This window comes from Lycorma delicatula, chromosome 2 (genome assembly GCF_047948215.1).
Source record: "Lycorma delicatula isolate Av1 chromosome 2, ASM4794821v1, whole genome shotgun sequence".
NCBI lineage: Eukaryota > Metazoa > Arthropoda > Insecta > Hemiptera > Fulgoridae > Lycorma > Lycorma delicatula.
Window position 1 is genome coordinate 37,824,194 of NC_134456.1, and position 19,189 is coordinate 37,843,382.

The following is a 19,189-nucleotide window of genomic DNA, read 5'->3' on the forward strand; positions in this document are numbered from 1 at the left end:
AGGATTTATAGATTACGATCTACAATTTATTCATGCAGAGCAGGCATTATACGATTCACTTTAAAAATGTACTTAATATATGATACACCTATGTATTTATTCACTTACCAAAATTTTTTTTTTAAACCTAACTCACAATTTCTTTGTCATGTAGAAAGATATCTTTATGAAGTATCTTTCATGCTGAAGCTTCTTTGGTTTGGTCATAACTGTCAAATGTTTTTTTTTTATAAAACATTCAAAATTTAACAACTACATTTTTTTAATATAAGTTTTTGGGTTTCTTGATAATTCATATTCTGTAAAAAAAAGCTTATTATTGTGAACAGTTAATTTTTTTGTTACAGATGTTATTCACTGAGCTAACGGAAAGATTAATGCATTAACATGTTCTCCCTATGAATATATTTTTTTTACAACATTAGACTTATATGATTTCAACATAAATTCAATTATATCCATGCCACACTAGTTTGAGGCTTGACTGTACAAGTTTAACAATTGAGTTAATTTAGGAAATCTGAAATGTTTTAAGGAATAAAAAACAGTTTAATGAAATTCAGAAGCACTTTCCATTTTCAGTAAACAAAAATTAAAATGCTATCAAATTGTTTAATTCACTACATTACATAAGATGTTAATAAGAAATGTATCTACATGAAAACTACAAAAATGCAAATAAATAAATGTAAATTACAAAAACTATAAATATGATTAGATTAAAAGAAAATTAACAAAAAACTATCATTTATACAATGCATAGATTCAGCATTATGTTAACAACAGAACACACTAAACAGAACAAGCAACAGATGACAACTAATGAACTCACTGTTGTAAAACAACAGTGATGACTCACGTCTTTGATATGCCTATACAGGTCTATTTCTTACTTCACATCTTATCTTCTCATCAACTTGTTCTACATCATTAAAATCATTCTACTATACTTGAGGAATAACAAAGTAAAAGAATATTAAATAAAGTGAATGACAGACGTAATCTCATTTAAAATTAGACTGGAAAAAAGGTCTTATTCTCTGGCACAGTGTCACTCTGTTACATCACAAGTCTTATTAAGTTATCCAGTAATTTAAACTTCTCAAATACCTTGTGTAATTCATACCACTTGTCAAAGTATAATTTAAGATCTACGAATAAAATGTAATTTCATTCATAATTTATTTATATTTTTGTAATTTTTTCATAAATGAAAATGAATCGCTGATTATTTTAAATCTTAATTAATTTTAACTACCAATGTTTATTAATCACTGTTAATTTTGTGAAAAAAAGTTTTAACAAAATTTCTTGTTGTGCATATATGTTTAGGCAGCATGAAACTATTCATTAATTACCTAGTATAGCCTAATTTACAATAGCAAGTTCATTAGTTGTAATCTGTTGCTTGTTCTGTTAAGTGTGTTCTGCAATTAATATAAAGGCTGAATCTGTGTAATATATAAATTTGTTTTTATGAGTGATTTTATTAACATATCAAATAGAAGGATTACATTACACTATACAAACAAATAAAAATACATAAACAGTATTTATAATTACAATGATTTCAACAAACATCACTCACCTAATTCATGTGGTAATTCATGAGTGAATACTGCTATTGCTGTTGTAAATCCAGCAATTAAATCTCCTGAAAATGCTGCACCAATTGCTAAACCATCAGTAAGATTGTGTAAACCATCACCCATTATTACCATTAAAGCTACTGATGACATTGAATCAGAATGTTTAACTGGTGAATGAGAATGTGAATGAAACGTATTTAAAGCAGATTTCTCTTGCAATTGAAAATCTAAAATTAAAAAAACGCTACTATTTTATATACTTTTCATGTTAAACACACACATGCATGTGTGCATACACACACACACACACACACACACACACACCTCACACATTCACATAACTATAAGAAAGATTTATTGTTTACATGCAGAAGAAAATTACATTTAACAAGCGCACAATATATGATTCTATATCTCATATCCTTTTATAATAAAATTGTATATTAAAAAATTAAAATCATTAAAAGGGTAACTTTAATAATACAAGTAAATAGGCACTTTTTCATTAATAGGACAGACCACTGCCATTTTTTTTTACTTTTGTACCATAAAAACGCAACAGTATTCACAAAGTAGTGAAAAATTTAGAGAAAATTAAACAATTTTCTCTTGCCTGTTCATTTTGTGCATTATTCATAACAATATTATTATGAATTTATAAATCTGTTTTCATTAGATTCAATTTATATTAGTGTAATAAAGATAATCGTTTCCAACTGTGATATCAAAGAACAGATCCTAAAAATAATAACATATATTAAATCCAATCTGATTTTAGCATTACTGTGTATAGTTTGTAGTTGCAAGAATTTAATTTCCTTAAATTTCTTAATTTCAATCACAAAACTCTAGGATTCACCTGCTACATAAGAGAGTGCTATCACATTTTTACAAGCACGGAGTTCTTCCTAGTCTTTGGATGTACAAAACTGGCATGGATGAAGCTGTACTTTCATGACAGAATTCAGTTGGTTGCAACTTAATTAGTTTCAGAATTTGCACTTCCTTCCTCTCGGGTGTTAGATACATTTATGGATGGAGTGAAGTGATGATTTCCATTTCCTTGAGCGAATGATAACAAGATATCTACCCGAAATGGTAGTAGACTGCAACAGCTATATGAAAAAGGTATGTGTTGAAATAATATTAGCCGAAAGCTTGTTAGTTAAAATTGGTGGCAAAGGAATGATTGTAGAAGTAGATGAAAATATGTTTACTAATCATAAAAATAATGCAGGCATGTTCTTTTTCAACAATGGCATGACTATTCTGAGAACTGTGTCACAAAACAAAACGGTCATTTCTTCTTTTAGTACCAGACAGGTTCCTCACTACAATTATAAACACTATGAAAATAACATTGAGGACAGATCTATCAATTAGAGTGACTATGCTATTTGAATTGCATTATATCAATACTGCTCGTTTATAACATTTCATAAATATAACTTAGTGAATTTCGACCGTGATGCACATACACAAATCACAGAAATACATACAGATCATATGTTATTTGAGAGCATGAAATGGAGAAACAAAAGTACTGAAGTATAGCAAGACACCAATTAAGTCATATCAACTGAGTGACATCAGAACATCTTCAATGAGATTCTAGAGGCAATAAAAATTCTTAGGCTGCTATAAATGCAAGGGTTATTTTTTCAAGGTCCGATCAGTTGCGAAATAAAAACCCGTGCAACAATCAGATGAACCTTTGCGCAGCATCTCTAGTATGGCCTTCAATCACGCCGTGTCACTTCGTTTAGTTTTGAACATGCAGCTAGCACGTAAACATGTCTACAACAATAGCATCTCCTGCCAAGTGTGAAGTGCGTGGGGTAATTCGATTTCTTTAGGATGAGGGGTGTAATGCAGCTGAAATTCTTCAACAAATAAGTAATGTGTACAGTGAAACTTCAATGAGTGACAGCAAAATGCGACAGTGGTGCAGGAACTTTAGAGCAGGACGTGCAGATGTTCATGATGTAGGCGGTCAGGGAAGGAAGCAAATGTCAATCGATGATCTCATTCAGCGAGTGGATGAGGCAATTCAAGAAAATTGTCGGTTCACAATTTCTGTATTGAGTGATTAGTTTCCTGAAATTTCAAGGTCAGCTCTCTCCACCATTGTGAGTGAGAGACTTCAGTATCGCAAACTGTGTGCGAGATGGGTTCCCAAGATGCTATCCGACCATCACAGAACAATGAGAATGGACGCCTCCCTAACGTTTCTTTAGCGATACCACAATGAAGGAGAAGATTTTTTGAACAAAATTGTCAAAGGGGACGAGACATGGGTCCATTTCAAAACTGAAGAAACAAAAGAGCAATCCAAACAGTGGTTGCATTCTCATTCTCCCAGTAAACCAAAGAAGTTCAAGCAAACCTTCTCCAACAGAAAGTGTATGGCTACTGTGTTCTGGGACCGGAATGGAGTTCTCTTGGTGGAATTCATGGAACGTGGCAAGACCATCACTACAGCCTCATACTGTGTGACTCTTCAACGTCTACGAAGGGCAATTCAGAATAAGCGGAGAGGAATGTTGTCATCAGGCATTGTCTTTCTCCGTGACAATGCTCGGCTGCACACTGCAGCTGTAAAAAAGAAGCTCCTGCAGCGTTTTTGTTGGGAAGTGTTTGATCACCCACCATACAGCCTTGGCTCCATCTGATTTTCACCTCTTTGCTCACATGAAACGCTGGCTAGGAGGACAACATTTTGGCACAGACAACGAGCTGCAGACCAGCGTAGAAACATGGCTGAAAACACAGGCGGCTCCGTTCTATGACAAGGGTATTGGAAAGTTGGTACCACGCTATGACAAATGTCTAAATCGGAATGGCGACTATGTAGAGAAATAGCGTAACTATGTAAGTAGTTGTTACAAATAAAAAATTTTTTATTTTCACTGTGGTTTTAATTTTGTGACTGATCGGACCTTGAAAAAAAAATAACCCTCGTACAACATTAATGTAAGAAAATATTGAAAGTTATTTACATTGTAATTATTACATAATAAAATATGAATATAAATTATTACACAGCAAAATTAGAGTGGCAGCTTGTTAATGGTTAAAGTACCAAAAATCAATTTCAAAAATGAATATACAAAGAAAAAGTAATACTGTGTACTGCAGAAGAAGAATTAAATTAAAATAAATCTTTAAGAAGCAGTAAAACTGCAGATGTCAAACTCTGCTGATAACATTGTCCTTTTGATTGAAATTACAAATATATAGGATGTTAAAAATACAAAACACCTAACAGTGCAAAAGATCAAAACTGCAGTATATCTTTTTATTAAATAATATTAACTAAAAAACAAGAAGAGTGATTCATGATGAAGAAAGAGAAAGATAAACATGACTGTTGGATTCTTTTGAATATTTGGATTTCTGTAATACTATGTAATTTTTTTTATAGCTTCTTTCTAACTATATGGTTAGTGGCATATATCCAGTTCACTTATAAACTATAGACAAACAGTTTGAATCCAATTCATGAAAATTCAGAGTTTAAAAATTATGTTAATATTTACACCATATTTAAAAGCAAATATATTTTTGGGCTGCCATCTCAAAACCTCTTTACAAGTTAAAATTTAAGAAGGATGATTAACCCTCAATCTGTCAATTTTCTATATAGGAAAGGAAACAGCTGGCCAGTGTGTTATCCCAGGGTTTATACAATATTTTTAAATCAATAATTGTTACAGAAAAAAATTAATAATAAAGAAAATGCCAATTTTGTTAGATTTATATCTCTCCTTATGCATTACCTGTTTTATTTATTTATTTTTAAAGTGTACACAACCAGTGAGATTTATTATTGCCTGAAAAAAAACAAACAAAATGTTGTTCTGCTTCTAACTATGAAGGTCTATGAAGACCTTTAATAGAATTTTGAGAAAATTTATAAAGGATAAAAATAACAAAACAAATTTTCCAAATACAGCACAAAAAAACCCGTCTTAGTAATTATACACAGTAATGAAGGGAATACATACTGGATAATATAATGTATATATATATATAAAATATATATGCATAATATAATGTAATTATGTTTATATAATGTAATAGAGAGTTTAAAAAAAAGATGCTAATTTTGAAAATTTTGAAAATCAAGCAGGCATGAAAATTATCTCAGAAAAATAAATTGCATAGAATATAGCAGTAAATAATAGTAATAATAACAATAATAATAATTAATTAAACAATATTAAAAAATACACATATGATATACCAATATACGAGAAATTGTAGAAGGTTTTCCCTGAAAAAATTAAAAGAAGTAAATAATACATTACAACTGAGTAAAATGTAACTGATCAAAAGAATTTGACGAAATTTTCAATCGTGGCCACATTATTACCCAATACAAGACCAACTCTTATGTGGTAGTTTAAATTTACAATGTAATGCTACATAATGTATAACTAGCTTTTGAAGATAGCTGAACTGTATTTTTAAGAACCATAATAATGCATACTTGACAAATAGCACAAAGCTCTTATACCATATTTTCTATTTAATTCTATGTGGATATTTGAAGCTACATTCTATGTGCTAATTTAAGAAAGGAATTAAAGAAAGGATCCGACAAATAACTTGAGCACATTTCAAAAATAAAATACTCACAATTGAACAGCAGATATTTTGGTCCAAAATACTAAAAACTAAGTTCAATTTTTCTTTCACAATCTATCTGTTTTAATCAATTTAAAAACACTGGATCTGACATCAAACTTAAAAACACTAACATTTTAATTTTAGTGGATGGAATTTTATTTTTTAATATGGGGAAGTTTTGGGTTTTAAAGAAATTTTAAATAAATTTCTTTCTTATAAGTAAATAATGAAATATGTGTCTTACTGGTAATGAATGACCCATTTGCTGCTTACTATAAACATTTATCTGTTTGAATTGTATATAGTGTGTTTTTTCTTGCTACAGTACATAAATGCTGCGGTGAGAATAAGAGCAGTTTTTCAGTAACATAAGTAGTTTTTTTTAATTGTGATAAATTTACTTTTAGAAACTGTTCAAAAATTTGGTTCACATTTGAGATACATAATATGCAACTGACTTAACACAGTATTTAACTAAATAAATAAATCTGTCTTAATTAACCGATCACTAGTACATAAAAATTAACAAAAATAAGTTTCTAAATGAAATTGACTGAATGTGAATGTGTTCAGGTTACATAATGAGCAGATGACAAATACAGTCAATGACTAAATTATTTAAGTATAGAAAAAATTTTAATTATTACCTGTTTTATTGGCACCATCATTCTCAATATGCTCATTATCTGCCTCCTGAAATTAAAAAAAAAAGTAAAAAACAATAGTAATAAAAAGAAACCCTAAACTATAGTAAATTTGTAAAAAGTTAAATATTAGCTTTGATTTGTCATTATAACAAAAAACCTATTGTGGTTAAGTTGAAATCACAGAAGAAAAAAATTAATATAAAATATGATTAATGAAGGAAAATTTAATGTGGACTGCTTTCAAATCTCTAAAATGATGTAAACATGACATGCTCTATATGAACTCAACAATACAGAGCACATATAATTTAAAAAAAAGTAATTCCTGGTACTTTTCATGATGAAAACTAATGACTGCTGGAATATATACTAAATACTCTACCCATAAAAAATGTATACATATATTAAGTACTAAGGTTCAATAGTTGTAAAAACCACAAAGTAAATAATCGATGAAGTATGGAAGCAGAAAATATGCAAATCCCAAAAGTATTTAGAAAAATCCTATGTTTATATAGGACTGAAAGCATGTAACATATTAGATTAAAAAAAAACTTACAACTACTGAAAGTAATTCATTAAGGAATGAAAAAATGGGTTGCTGATATCCAAGGTACTAGGTTATTTTCTCAAAATTGGAATAAATCAATTAAATTAAAACAAATAAATACTAAAAGAAAAATTAAATTCAAAATGCTATGCTATTGGGCCGACTCAAATCTTTACACCATACACCGTCAAATGTAAAATCTGTCTATATTTGGAAATAGACTCTATAGGATAATCATTACATTAGTAAAATTAGAGTAGATTATAAATGTAAGTTATTACTGCATTAATAAATTAAAGAAATTAGAGCACTGACTTTGCTCTAGGTATCAGAGAGAATAAGAATATAAGTTTATTTGTAAAAATATTATTGGAAACCTTCCTTTTACAATCTATCTACCATATGTTTTATTTGAATTTATGGTGTAACCCTGGATGATCACAAATCCAAAATGACAGCCACTATGAACTAATGTTCAGAAAAATTAACTGAAATTGTTAGCAGATTTTGGTTGTATTAAACCTTTATTTGTTCAATTATAAAAATGGAAAAAGATATTACTCTCTCACTGATACTATATATTATTAAGGTGATTTGATTCAAATCACTTCAGATTGTCATTTGTTTATTCTTTGCTTGTCTCCATATGCATAATCACTATCTTCTATTCTTAAAATGAGAGAGAAGGATAAAAATATTTTTAGCAACAATGATAGCTTGATCAAAAATCAAATCCATAACCATTTTAATGTTCCACACAGCACAACAGGTGTGTTTGTTATAAATATTTAACAGTGTTTTAGTTCTCTCTAAATTTATTTTTTTTATTTATCTCATTCGCTAAAGTAATAAAACCTTGCAAAGAAGCAATTCTTAAGGGAAAAAATCACATATCAGGTACTAACAAAAGATGATTGAATATGTGTACTAAAGAGAAGGATCAAAATAGATTTTAGGTCTTACAGCTCAACATCATATTTACCCAACATAGAAGAGAATGAAGTGTCATTACTGTGTTCATGTTCTGTTTAAGTAATTTAATCTTGTGTTGACCAAACATAAGAATGAAAATAACTAAAGCAAATTTTTAGGTTAATTATCTGAAGATTCTTTATTTAAAACCTTTGATCACAAAAAAAATAATAAAACACACACATCATTCCAAACATGGGGATTTTGAAAATGTAATATTTTTTTCTACACCTTTGAAAAAGGAACGAATAAAGAAGAAAAGCACTCTGTTGGATTTGAAAGATTCAGCAGATTTGAAAGAATTAGATAAAATGAAAGAGTCTGAAAGAAAAAAATTGGTTACAAAAAGAAAATCATTTATGGTTCCTTTACTTCCATATAGTCAACAATTTCACTTACTTTAAATCTGTTAGGGTAACCATATAAAAACTATGCCAACTTTCATTATAAGACTGTTCATTTTGAGTGTGAAAATCCTAATGTAACAGTAAAAAATTTTTATCTAGTTGACACAAACAACCTTACAGTTAAGCACCTAAATACGAGGAATTAATTCATGAAATGAAATTACGTTTTTAACAAATTTCCTAAATCTGTTTGTACTTTGTCCTTAGATGAAGGTGTAAAACTAGATTATGAAAGTAACACAAAAACCAGTTGAAAATAAAGAACCCAAATAGTAGGAAGAGTTTGCAAAGTCTTTAGACGCAAGAAAACTACAGGAATTCTTCATATTTGGAAACAGATATTGGAGAAACTACAAGAATAATTCAACCCTGGGAAATAATAATGAGGGCATGAAATAATTCATGCCCTCTTCTGTAGGGCATGAAAATACGAAACAATATAAACTTCAGAATCTACCCGATTATTATGGTTTTAAAGATTCTCTTAGAAAACAATTACAAACTGTCTTTTGTTAAGTAATTAAAACTGTAAGAAAGAATGTATTTGAAAGAAGTTTCCTAGGAAACTATGATGTGCAAATGGTTTCAGGAAGAAGAAGATAACAAAGCTATTGAGAAATTCTTATGTGAGTTTAGGTAATGGATATTCTAAAAAGAATAGAGAAAACTGAGATAATGCAAAGATATAATGGAACCTGCATTTTAATTCTATTTGAGTTCTTTTGTTTTTTAAATTTCATTCAAGCCATCTGCAGACCATGTTAAGATAATTTGTTCCAGCATTTTTTCGTATATTGAGTCATAATTTGACTCATTTTCTAGACTTCCAATTTGACTTCATTTTTCCCCACTCATTTTTCCATCTAACTCCTTTCCTTGATCCAGTTCATTCTATGACCATCTTCTTTTTCTATTTCTTGAAACTCATGATTATAAATTAGCTTTCTAAAAAGATCAGTGGTTAAAACTTTTTCTGCAACTCTGATCTTCTGCAGATCTTTCTTAATTGCTTCTATCCAATTTATTTGTCTTTTTTTTCCAGCAGAATTTTTTCAGTAATTCTGATATTACTCATTCTAAAGGTATGGCCAAAGAAACATTCTTCTTCTTTTCTGGCTGCCTGGGAGAAGTTTTTACATTATTTGAAATTTTTTTACTTTTTGGAATTGATATTATTTTTAATATTTTGGCCAAGTAATTCTCTTTCTTTTTGAGAATAGTTTTCTATTCCATCTTTAATATTTAAACATTCTGCTGAATATAAACCTTCTGTTCCATTACAATATTAAAATGACTGATTTTAATACTGATGGAGAGGGAATTTCTACTGTAAACATTACATGTTATTTTATAAATCTTTTCCATTTTATTAGCTCTTATTATATTCACCTTTTTATTATTTCCATTTGGTTGTATTATTTATTCCGGATATTTAAATTGTTGAACTTTCTTAATAGAGTAATATCTCATTTTGAGTCTTTTTATTGACTATAATTTAAGCATTAATTCATGAAATCCCAGAATTACAATTTATGTTGTAAAGTTGCAGTGTAAGTTGATCTAAACTAGCATTCACCTACTGGAAAGGCTAAATTATGATAAGCATTATTCAAACATTTAATTTCATTTTAGATAATGTTGTAGAAATAAGCATTCAAATGTAATAGTACACGATTTTTTATTGCAAATATACTATAATTTATTTTCCTTTAAATAACTTTATTTCATAGCATTTTTGTAAAATATTTCTTAGGCCAGCATTTCTCAAACTTTCAGTACTTACGACTCAAATGTATAAATGTATACAATAATAATGTAGCGCAATTCAAACTATGACTTTATTTACATACCTTACAAATTACCAAGAATAAGTACATTTATTGATATTTGGCAACACTAATTCACTGTACTGACAAAATCAAAATTGATACCTCTTTATTGCTCTCTGCCTTAAATCAACCATATCAGACATTTTTGTGGCTTTTCGAGAAGTTCTAAATTCTCTCAAACATTCTGGAACATCTACGTGACCATCTGCGCAAATATGTATAAATGCTGCACCTTGTTCAATTCCAGCCAGTCTCAGTTGAATTGATTCTTCTTCTATCGCTATGAACTCTATCATGAATGTGTATGTTGTAATTTGCGTGTTAATTGCAATCCACAGAATTAAATATTCACAGCAGTAAATTTATATAGAATCATGGATAAATTTTTAAGTGGGCGTAAGTGAGCATTAGATTATAGTGAAGCATCAACAATGCACAGACAAGCATAGTTCAAAAATAAAATCAAGAAAATATTCTCAAAAATACTTAAATTTTGGGTTTACCAGTACTGAAGTAAATGAAGAAAGGCCCCATGTGTCATTTGCTCAAAGGTTTTGGCAGCAGACAGCATGAAACCTAAGAAACTTAAATGACATTTGGAAACGCTCCATAGTGAGTACGTTAACAAACCCAGAGAATTCTTTGAATTAAAATTAAAATCATATGTAAAGCAAACGTCACATTTAAAAAAAAACTTTGTGAATGAAAAAGCGTTACTTGCCTCTTACAAAGTTTCATATAAAATAGCCAGATGTCAAAAGTCTCACACCACTGGTGAAGAGCTTATTTTCCAGCTGCAATTGAGATTGTACAAACTATGTTTGGAGATAATTTTGCCACCCAATTGCAGTCCATACCTCTTATCAAATGTTACTGTAATCCATTGAATTGGTGATATAGCAGAAGATGTACAGCATCAGCTTTTCAGGAAGTTGCGTGATAAAATGTTTTCAAAATTCAGCTTGAAAAGGCATCAGACAGCAATAAAGATGCTCATTTCATTGCCTATGTTCGATTTAGTGATGGTATATTAGCAGTAGAAGAACTACTTTTCTGCAAACCAATAGAATTCAAAGCAACAGCACTCACATTATTTGCTATCTTAAATGATTTTATAAACGAGGGAAACATAGAGTGGAAAAATTGCATCTAAATATGCACGATGGTGCTAGTTCAATGTCTGGAAGATTCCAAAATATACAAACACTTGTGAAACAAAACTCTCCAGTGTGTCTGGACACATTGTGTAATCCACACAATGGCTTCCAAAAAAATGAGTCCTGGTCTGAATATTGCTGTAATGATGGCTGTAATCGTAGTAAATTATATAAAAATGAGACCCCTAAAATCAAGAATCTTTTCAGCACTTAGAAGACATAGGTGCAATATATTCAGCATTACTATTTTATTGTGAGGCAAGAAGGTTATCCTGTGGGAAATTTTTGCAACGTGTTTATGAATTAAGAGATGAAATCGCCATTTTTCTAGAAGAGGAAAATCAACCAGAAGCCCAGAAGTTTCAAGATGGTTTATTTGTAATGGAATTGAGTTGCTTTGTTGACATATTTAAGAAATTAAATACCTTGAATCTTCAACTCCAAGGAGCAAATACACATATGTGATGAGTGAATGTTTTTTGTAGAAAATTGAAATTTTGGAACAGAAATTTAAAGCAAAAAAAAAACCTAGAAATGTTTGCAAATGTGGGTCTGTGCAACTTACAAGGCTGAAAACAACATGTGAAAGTTGTGTATGTAACCAATGAAAATCATTTAGCCATGCTGGCAAAAAATTTTAAAAGGTATTTTCTTGCTAACAACTTTGTAGCAAGTTACAAATAGGTTAGCGATCCATTTCAAAATACTCCCAAAGGGCTCTCAACTGCCAAAGAAGAAATCTTCATAGACTTCACAGCAAGTGGTGAAATCAAAAGATAATTTAGTAAAAATCACTCTTTGAATTTTGGGCAGGGATGGAAGATGAGTCTTCTGCACTGAAAGCAAGAGCATTTTGTATACTATTACCATTTTCAACATCCTACCTTTGCGAAACCAGATTTTCTGCGGTGGCAGCTTTGAAGACAAAATATAGAAAAAGAGTTCAGAATGTCTATTTCTAATATTGAACCTTCCTTCAAAGATTCAAAGAACTTTAGATGGAAGATTCTATCAGAAGATGTTTGAATAAACTGAAATACAGGATAAAAGAATTTATATTGTTTTATCCCATGTTAAATGTTTATTGTTTACAAAGGAATTCTCCTTTCAGGCCCAAGGGTGTCACTAATAATTATTAAACTTGTTTTTAATTTAGTAATAAATTAATAAATACTGATGCAATCCTATTTATAAATATATTAAATCAGTGTAAATGTGTATTTTATTATTTATTATGTCAGAATATATTTTGTTTTGCTTTCCTTTCAGTAATTTAATAAATTTTTTTAATACTTTCTTTTCGATATGTTCGCGTCCCCCATTTAGTGTTATCATGCCCCAATAGGGGGCACGCCCCATAGTTTGAGAAATACTGGCTTAGGCAGTTTTTACTAAAATTTCTCAGGTTAATCAATTTTTAATTATTCAAGAATTATTTATAAATAAAAACCATAACTGTGTTCTAGATGCAATATAACACCACTATAATAATATAACTAACAGTATATATGTGCAGTACAAAAATAAAAAAAAAATATATAAAGGACAAAATTAACCAAATAAAATGAAATAAGATGTTAATGAATTTTACACTTTTATTTAAGCTTTATGACAGCTAACTTTATTAAAAATTAATTTATCCTACAACATATTACACTTATGAGTTAAAAATTCTCACACATCTGAAACAAAAATGCTCCGTGATCTTACATCTATTATAAGAATTATATCTTACCTTATTTCTGTTTGATAAAACTGTTTCAATTAAAAAGAATATAAGAAAAGCCAAAAAAACAGTTCCAGCTCGCAATGTAACCATGTTAATATTTTCATTTTCTTTTATCTCAAATGCCTGTGAATAAAGCATAACATTAATTTAATTAGAACAGATACATTTTGAATTCAAATATTTCTAATTTTGAAAGCATTAAGCTTCTCAGAAATATATGTTCATTAATAGAATATTGTCAGTAAATACACTATTTTAAAACATTGAATTTTACCTAATTCACATAAATTTAAGCATACATAGAAAGTTACCTCACTGCCATTACCTACTTTAAAATTTGACATTAAATTCATTTGAAACCGCCAAAAAATATTCATAATATAAAATATATGAAGATACATCTTTTTCTATATATACACATACACATACACACACACACACACACACACACACACACACACACACACACACACACACACACACACACACACACACACACACACACACATACATATAAACACACACACACACACACACACACATTCTTATAAACTTTCTGGTTATAAAGCACTTAAGTAATACTGCTTTAATCATTTTAAAATAACTGTAATATCACTTGATCTATGAAAACAGATTATTTTAATGTTTTTTGTTTTTTAATTTTCTACCAAAGAAAATTTTATATTTATGTAAGTTACACAGATTTTATCAAATATATTTATTTTGTATGCAATAAAATGTTCAAAATTTTACCTAATAAAACATACTTCAATGAAAGTAATATTCATGAAACTGTTAATGATTAAAACATTTAGACAGTCATAATTTAAAAACGTTTGAAGAAAACATTTTCAAAAATATTTATTTTGTAGACTTATTGGGTAATTGTACACTGAATTTCATTCAAATTTTCAATCTGTTCCTAAGATATAAATTTTAATTGAAAAAAAGCATAAAAAGAAGAAAAATGCAGCAAGATATGTTTGTATTTGTCCACATAATATTTTTTTTTATTTTAATGCTTTAAATCAGTCCTACAAGTTTTGGCAAATTATGTCAAAAAAGTTTCCTTGGACACCTGAATACATGAATACATTTCTTTCCTTCAGAATATTTTAGTAATTGTATGCTGTAGTTTACGTGAAATTTTGGGAGAAAAGGTGGATATAGTTCAAAATCACATTATCATATTAATACTTGGGTGAGAGTACAGAAAAGTAGATGAAAGTGATTGTAGGCAAAAGCAAAACATTTGGTAATGGCATTAAATTATAAGACTGGAAGAGGCAATCTGCAAACTCAAGGAGAACCAACAGAAATTGTTAGCAGTTTTATATTCTTAGATTTTGACTTTTCTGAGATGAAAGGATAATTGGGATACCAGTAGCAGAATGCAGATGGTGGATGAATTTTATCCTACAGTTGGATGTTTAATGTGGGATAAAGGAATTTCAATGAATTGTAAACAGATAACATTCATGAGTTAATTATGTTCCTATTGTAAAGTTCAGAATTTCAGGTGACTACAACAGAATATACTAAAATACAGGTAACAAATTAGTTTTTAAAACAAGGTATAAACATTAAAAAAGATAAAGAAGTACATTAATAAGAGAAGAGTGAGGATGTAAAACACTTAGGTCAGAAATGAAACCCACCGGGTTGGTCAAGTGGTGAACGCGTGTTCCCAAATCAGCCTATTTGAAAGTCGAGAGTTCCAGCGTTCAAGTCCTAGTAAAGTCAGTTATTTTTACATGGATTTGAATACTAGATCGTGGATACCAGTGTTCTTTGGTGGCTGGGTTTCAATTAACCACACATCTCAGGAATGGTCGAACTGACAATGTACAAGACTACACTTCATTTACACTCATACATATCATCCTCATTCATCCTCTGAAGTACTATCTGAACGGTAGTTACCGGAGGTTAAACAGGAAAAAGAAAGAAAGGTCAGAAATAAACAAGCCAAACCATCTTGGTTTCTTGGAAAAAGAAATAAAGTGGAAGATGATAGGTGCAATCTGATATTACTTTATTATGTAACTCGTCATTGTTATTACAAAAAAGATAAATTTCACTAGCTTGTCATTAAAAAGTTTAGCAACTAAAGCAGATAAAAATTTTAAGTGACTTTTTAATAAAAAAAAAAACTTCAGAAGAATTAATGCTCTTATAAACTTATGAAGAGCCTACTTATAAGAAATTGTTCGTGATATTGTAATTAATAAATATTCAACAATACTTTACTTATCACAGTATAATTATTTCATAATATAAAAATCTTTATATGTATAAATGTTCATAGGTCCACTTCTATTTTAACAAATCACACAATGTAACAATTATATTTACTAAATTACTATGCAGTAATATTTTATGTATATATTTGTGAGTAAAATTAAACAAAATTAGTTTCTACTTCCACATAATAACAATAATAATTTGAATATCTCATGAAGTAACGATTGTATAATCATGGATCTAAGATGATAATTTTTGTTGAAATGTGTAAAATTTATTATGAAAATAAAAACTTATCAGAACAATCAATGTAAAACAAACGAAACAGTTATATGAGAGAGATAGCTGTATGTCAAACTACAAGAACTGTTCAACTGATTGTGAGTAAATGATTTAATATCAGTGAACTGGGCAGACAATAAGTTTGCCAGTAGATTAATAAATCTAAAAAATTAGTACAATATATTATTAGTATTGATACATAAACTGTCATGTATTTATTAGGTATAATTAAAATATTTTTTCTTATAATTTATTTAAAAAAATTACTAAAGTAGACAAATTATTATAAAACAACTTGTAAAGTTCCATCAGCAAGTAAGATGTTACATAGAATTTGTTAGTATTATCAAATTCAGCTATTAGGTAAACATTGATTACAAGACGGTGAAATTACTAAATTTTAGTTCATATGCTGCTACCAATAATTTTATGATGTTTAACTTTATAAAAACAAGAGAGTGCTGCTTCACTGTCTTGCTTGCAGTGAACGATCTAGTTCATCAGTTTGTAATGGCGAGTTCAATTTTCAATGAAAAATATTGCAGAAACTATTTTTCCAGCAAAACTAAAAACACCAAATATTTTTTGAATGTAATTGAGCCTCATGGAATTTTACTGAACTCAACATTTAAAAAAATTCAGAAATTATTTACACTTTTAAAAATATTAATACTTGTCACTAAAGAGATAATAAATAAAATATGAAGAAGTTCAAAAAAGTAATTTCTCTCCAAAATTAGATTATATTACTAAACACTTAAAAGCAAGTGATTCAAAAGCTATGGCAACTGATAATAACCTTTAACACCGATTATATTTGTAAGCTACCATATTGTAAAAATGAATCCAGTTTTAATTACTAAAAAACACTTACGTGTGGTAATAAATGTAGAAAAGAGTCGCCACATAGTGTACCAACAGCAAGAGCAACGAGAAAACTTACTAATTCATTAAAAAATGTTCTCTGTAATAAGGGAACCATACAAACACCAAGTAATCCAACAAGACTTATAATAATAACACTAACAGAAGCTGATAGCCACACTAAAAAGAAATAAGTAAAACAATTACAAAAATAAAAAAATAAAATAAATAAATTTATATGAATGCAAATTATACAGCACATTAAAAAAAGAAGGTACTGTTAGAACATTAAAAAATTATGATATGTTATTTTATTATTACACAATTTTATTATTACACAAAAAAACCATATTCTATTTTTCAATATAGAATACTTTTTCTATCAATATTAATATTTCTTAGGATATATTTATGAATACCTACTTTATAAAATGATGTGACTGTTGCGGAACTTTTTTGACTTCTTAACCTTGTCAAAGTACAAGTTAGTAAGACACCATCTTAAATGCAGAGAGAAGTGAAACTTACTTTGTGAGTGGCCTATAAGAGGATGGTTCATTTGCTTCTAGTGGAATAATGTGATGGTTTCTTTGGTTTAAGTAATAGTGTGTGGCTTATATCATGAAACAACACAACCCATGAGAGCACAACTCACTTTTTATTTTGGATTTCATAATTTCATCAATCACTGCATTTTTACTGTAAAATTCACTACTCTGCTGATGAACCTCTGCCAATTTCATACTTCTTGCATTAAAAAACAGACTATATTTCAGTCATTTGAAAGTTATTTTCAGAATTCTAAAACCTAAGAGTTCTTTTTACATATAATGGGTTATGTCTTTGGTCAATGCAACCCTCGATTTTTAAAAACTTACGTAAATATAATACTCAAGAAGCCACAGATTTTTATAGTGGAGTAATACTTTTTAAAACTAAATTTGCATTCTAATTTTCTATATACTGTTAATATTTATAATTTCACTTACTTGATTTTTGTTTACAGATTTTCTTTCTACATAAAGTTTTTTTAATCAAATCCATGAAGTTAACCTATGACAAGATTTATTATAAATAATTTTTTAATTTATTTCTTTATTTTTTTATTACTATAATTTATTTTTAATTGATAAAATCATTTTGTATAATCATATATCTTGCCATCATCAATCAATGATTAGTAATTAATTTTTTTTTTGTATTTGCGTAATGTGAACGTTGCAATCTGTTCAATTGAATTCATCTGTTCAACTCTATGAGCAATAAGCAACCTCCCATGGCCCAATAAATGAGAATTTTTTTTTCTTTAGAAATAGATTTCACAATTATTAATAAAATATACAAGATTTAAAATCATAAATAATTTTTACAATTAATTGAAATATATAATTTCAAAGTTGCACACCCTCTTTCAAGGAATACTATGTACAGAAATAAATTTAATCTACTTCTAGGACATAATTTAATCACTAAATTATATAATCTGCCTTTTAATAAACTGCTACTGCATTAGTAGATTATACTAGTAAGTAAATAAACAAGGGTTATTCACAGCAATTCAAATTCAACTGGATTTAGAAACATAAAACACTTATTCATAGTAATTCATTATTTTTAGTATGAGTAAATACCTCTTCTGGGTAGGACAATCAATACATACCTTGAATGGTATGTATTTACAAAGTTTCAAAAATCCCTTCCAAAGCAATATACTATACCCACCTGCATGCCTGCAGGTGAACATGCACAATAGTTATTAATTGTTAGACATTCCTTATAAGACTTTTTAATTAACTCATTGTAAAGTAGTTAATTAACTGTTGTATTCTTTTTTCAAAATAGAAAAGATATGTTAGAAAAAAATGAACAATTTCTCCTACACTGTTTAGTCCGTCTTGAAATTTACAATCAATAATTCATTTTTATAACAAAGCAACTTGAAAAATTACAAAATTTAAACACAAAGAAATGACTAACTATTCAAAAATCTTTTTACATCATTAAGTTTCCATTAATCTAATTATATCTACAACGCACAAAATAAATATGGACAAAAATTAAATTATTTAACAAGTTTGCTGCAATAATTTTAAGGTTTACTAAAGTGAGCTTAACCCACCAATCTGCATATTTTTTTTTTTTAAATTTGAATAATAAGAGGTTGTAATAAATAGAAAAAAAAACATTTTCATAAATGAAACTAGGGAAAAAGGAATCATCATGCAGATCCAGATGACTGTTCAATTACACTGAATGTAAAGTATTTTCAGTTATGTGAAAAAGTGAA

The 19,189-nt window shown here is 28.7% G+C and overlaps 1 protein-coding gene across 4 annotated transcripts in view; it reads right to left on the reverse strand.

Moving 5' to 3' along the window:
• The window catches only part of Zip71B (Zinc/iron regulated transporter-related protein 71B), a 71,378-nt gene that overhangs the window by 11,968 nt on the left and 40,221 nt on the right, over positions 1–19,189 (reverse strand). For all 4 annotated transcript variants that reach the window (XM_075358726.1, XM_075358725.1, XM_075358727.1 and 1 more), the window contains 4 exons: positions 16,913–17,082; positions 13,519–13,635; positions 6,869–6,914; positions 1,589–1,816 (listed from right to left, as the gene is read on the reverse strand). In XM_075358726.1, the coding sequence (XP_075214841.1) occupies positions 1,589–1,816; positions 6,869–6,914; positions 13,519–13,635; positions 16,913–17,082 (561 nt within the window). The remainder of the gene's footprint in view (positions 1–1,588; positions 1,817–6,868; positions 6,915–13,518; positions 13,636–16,912; positions 17,083–19,189) is intronic.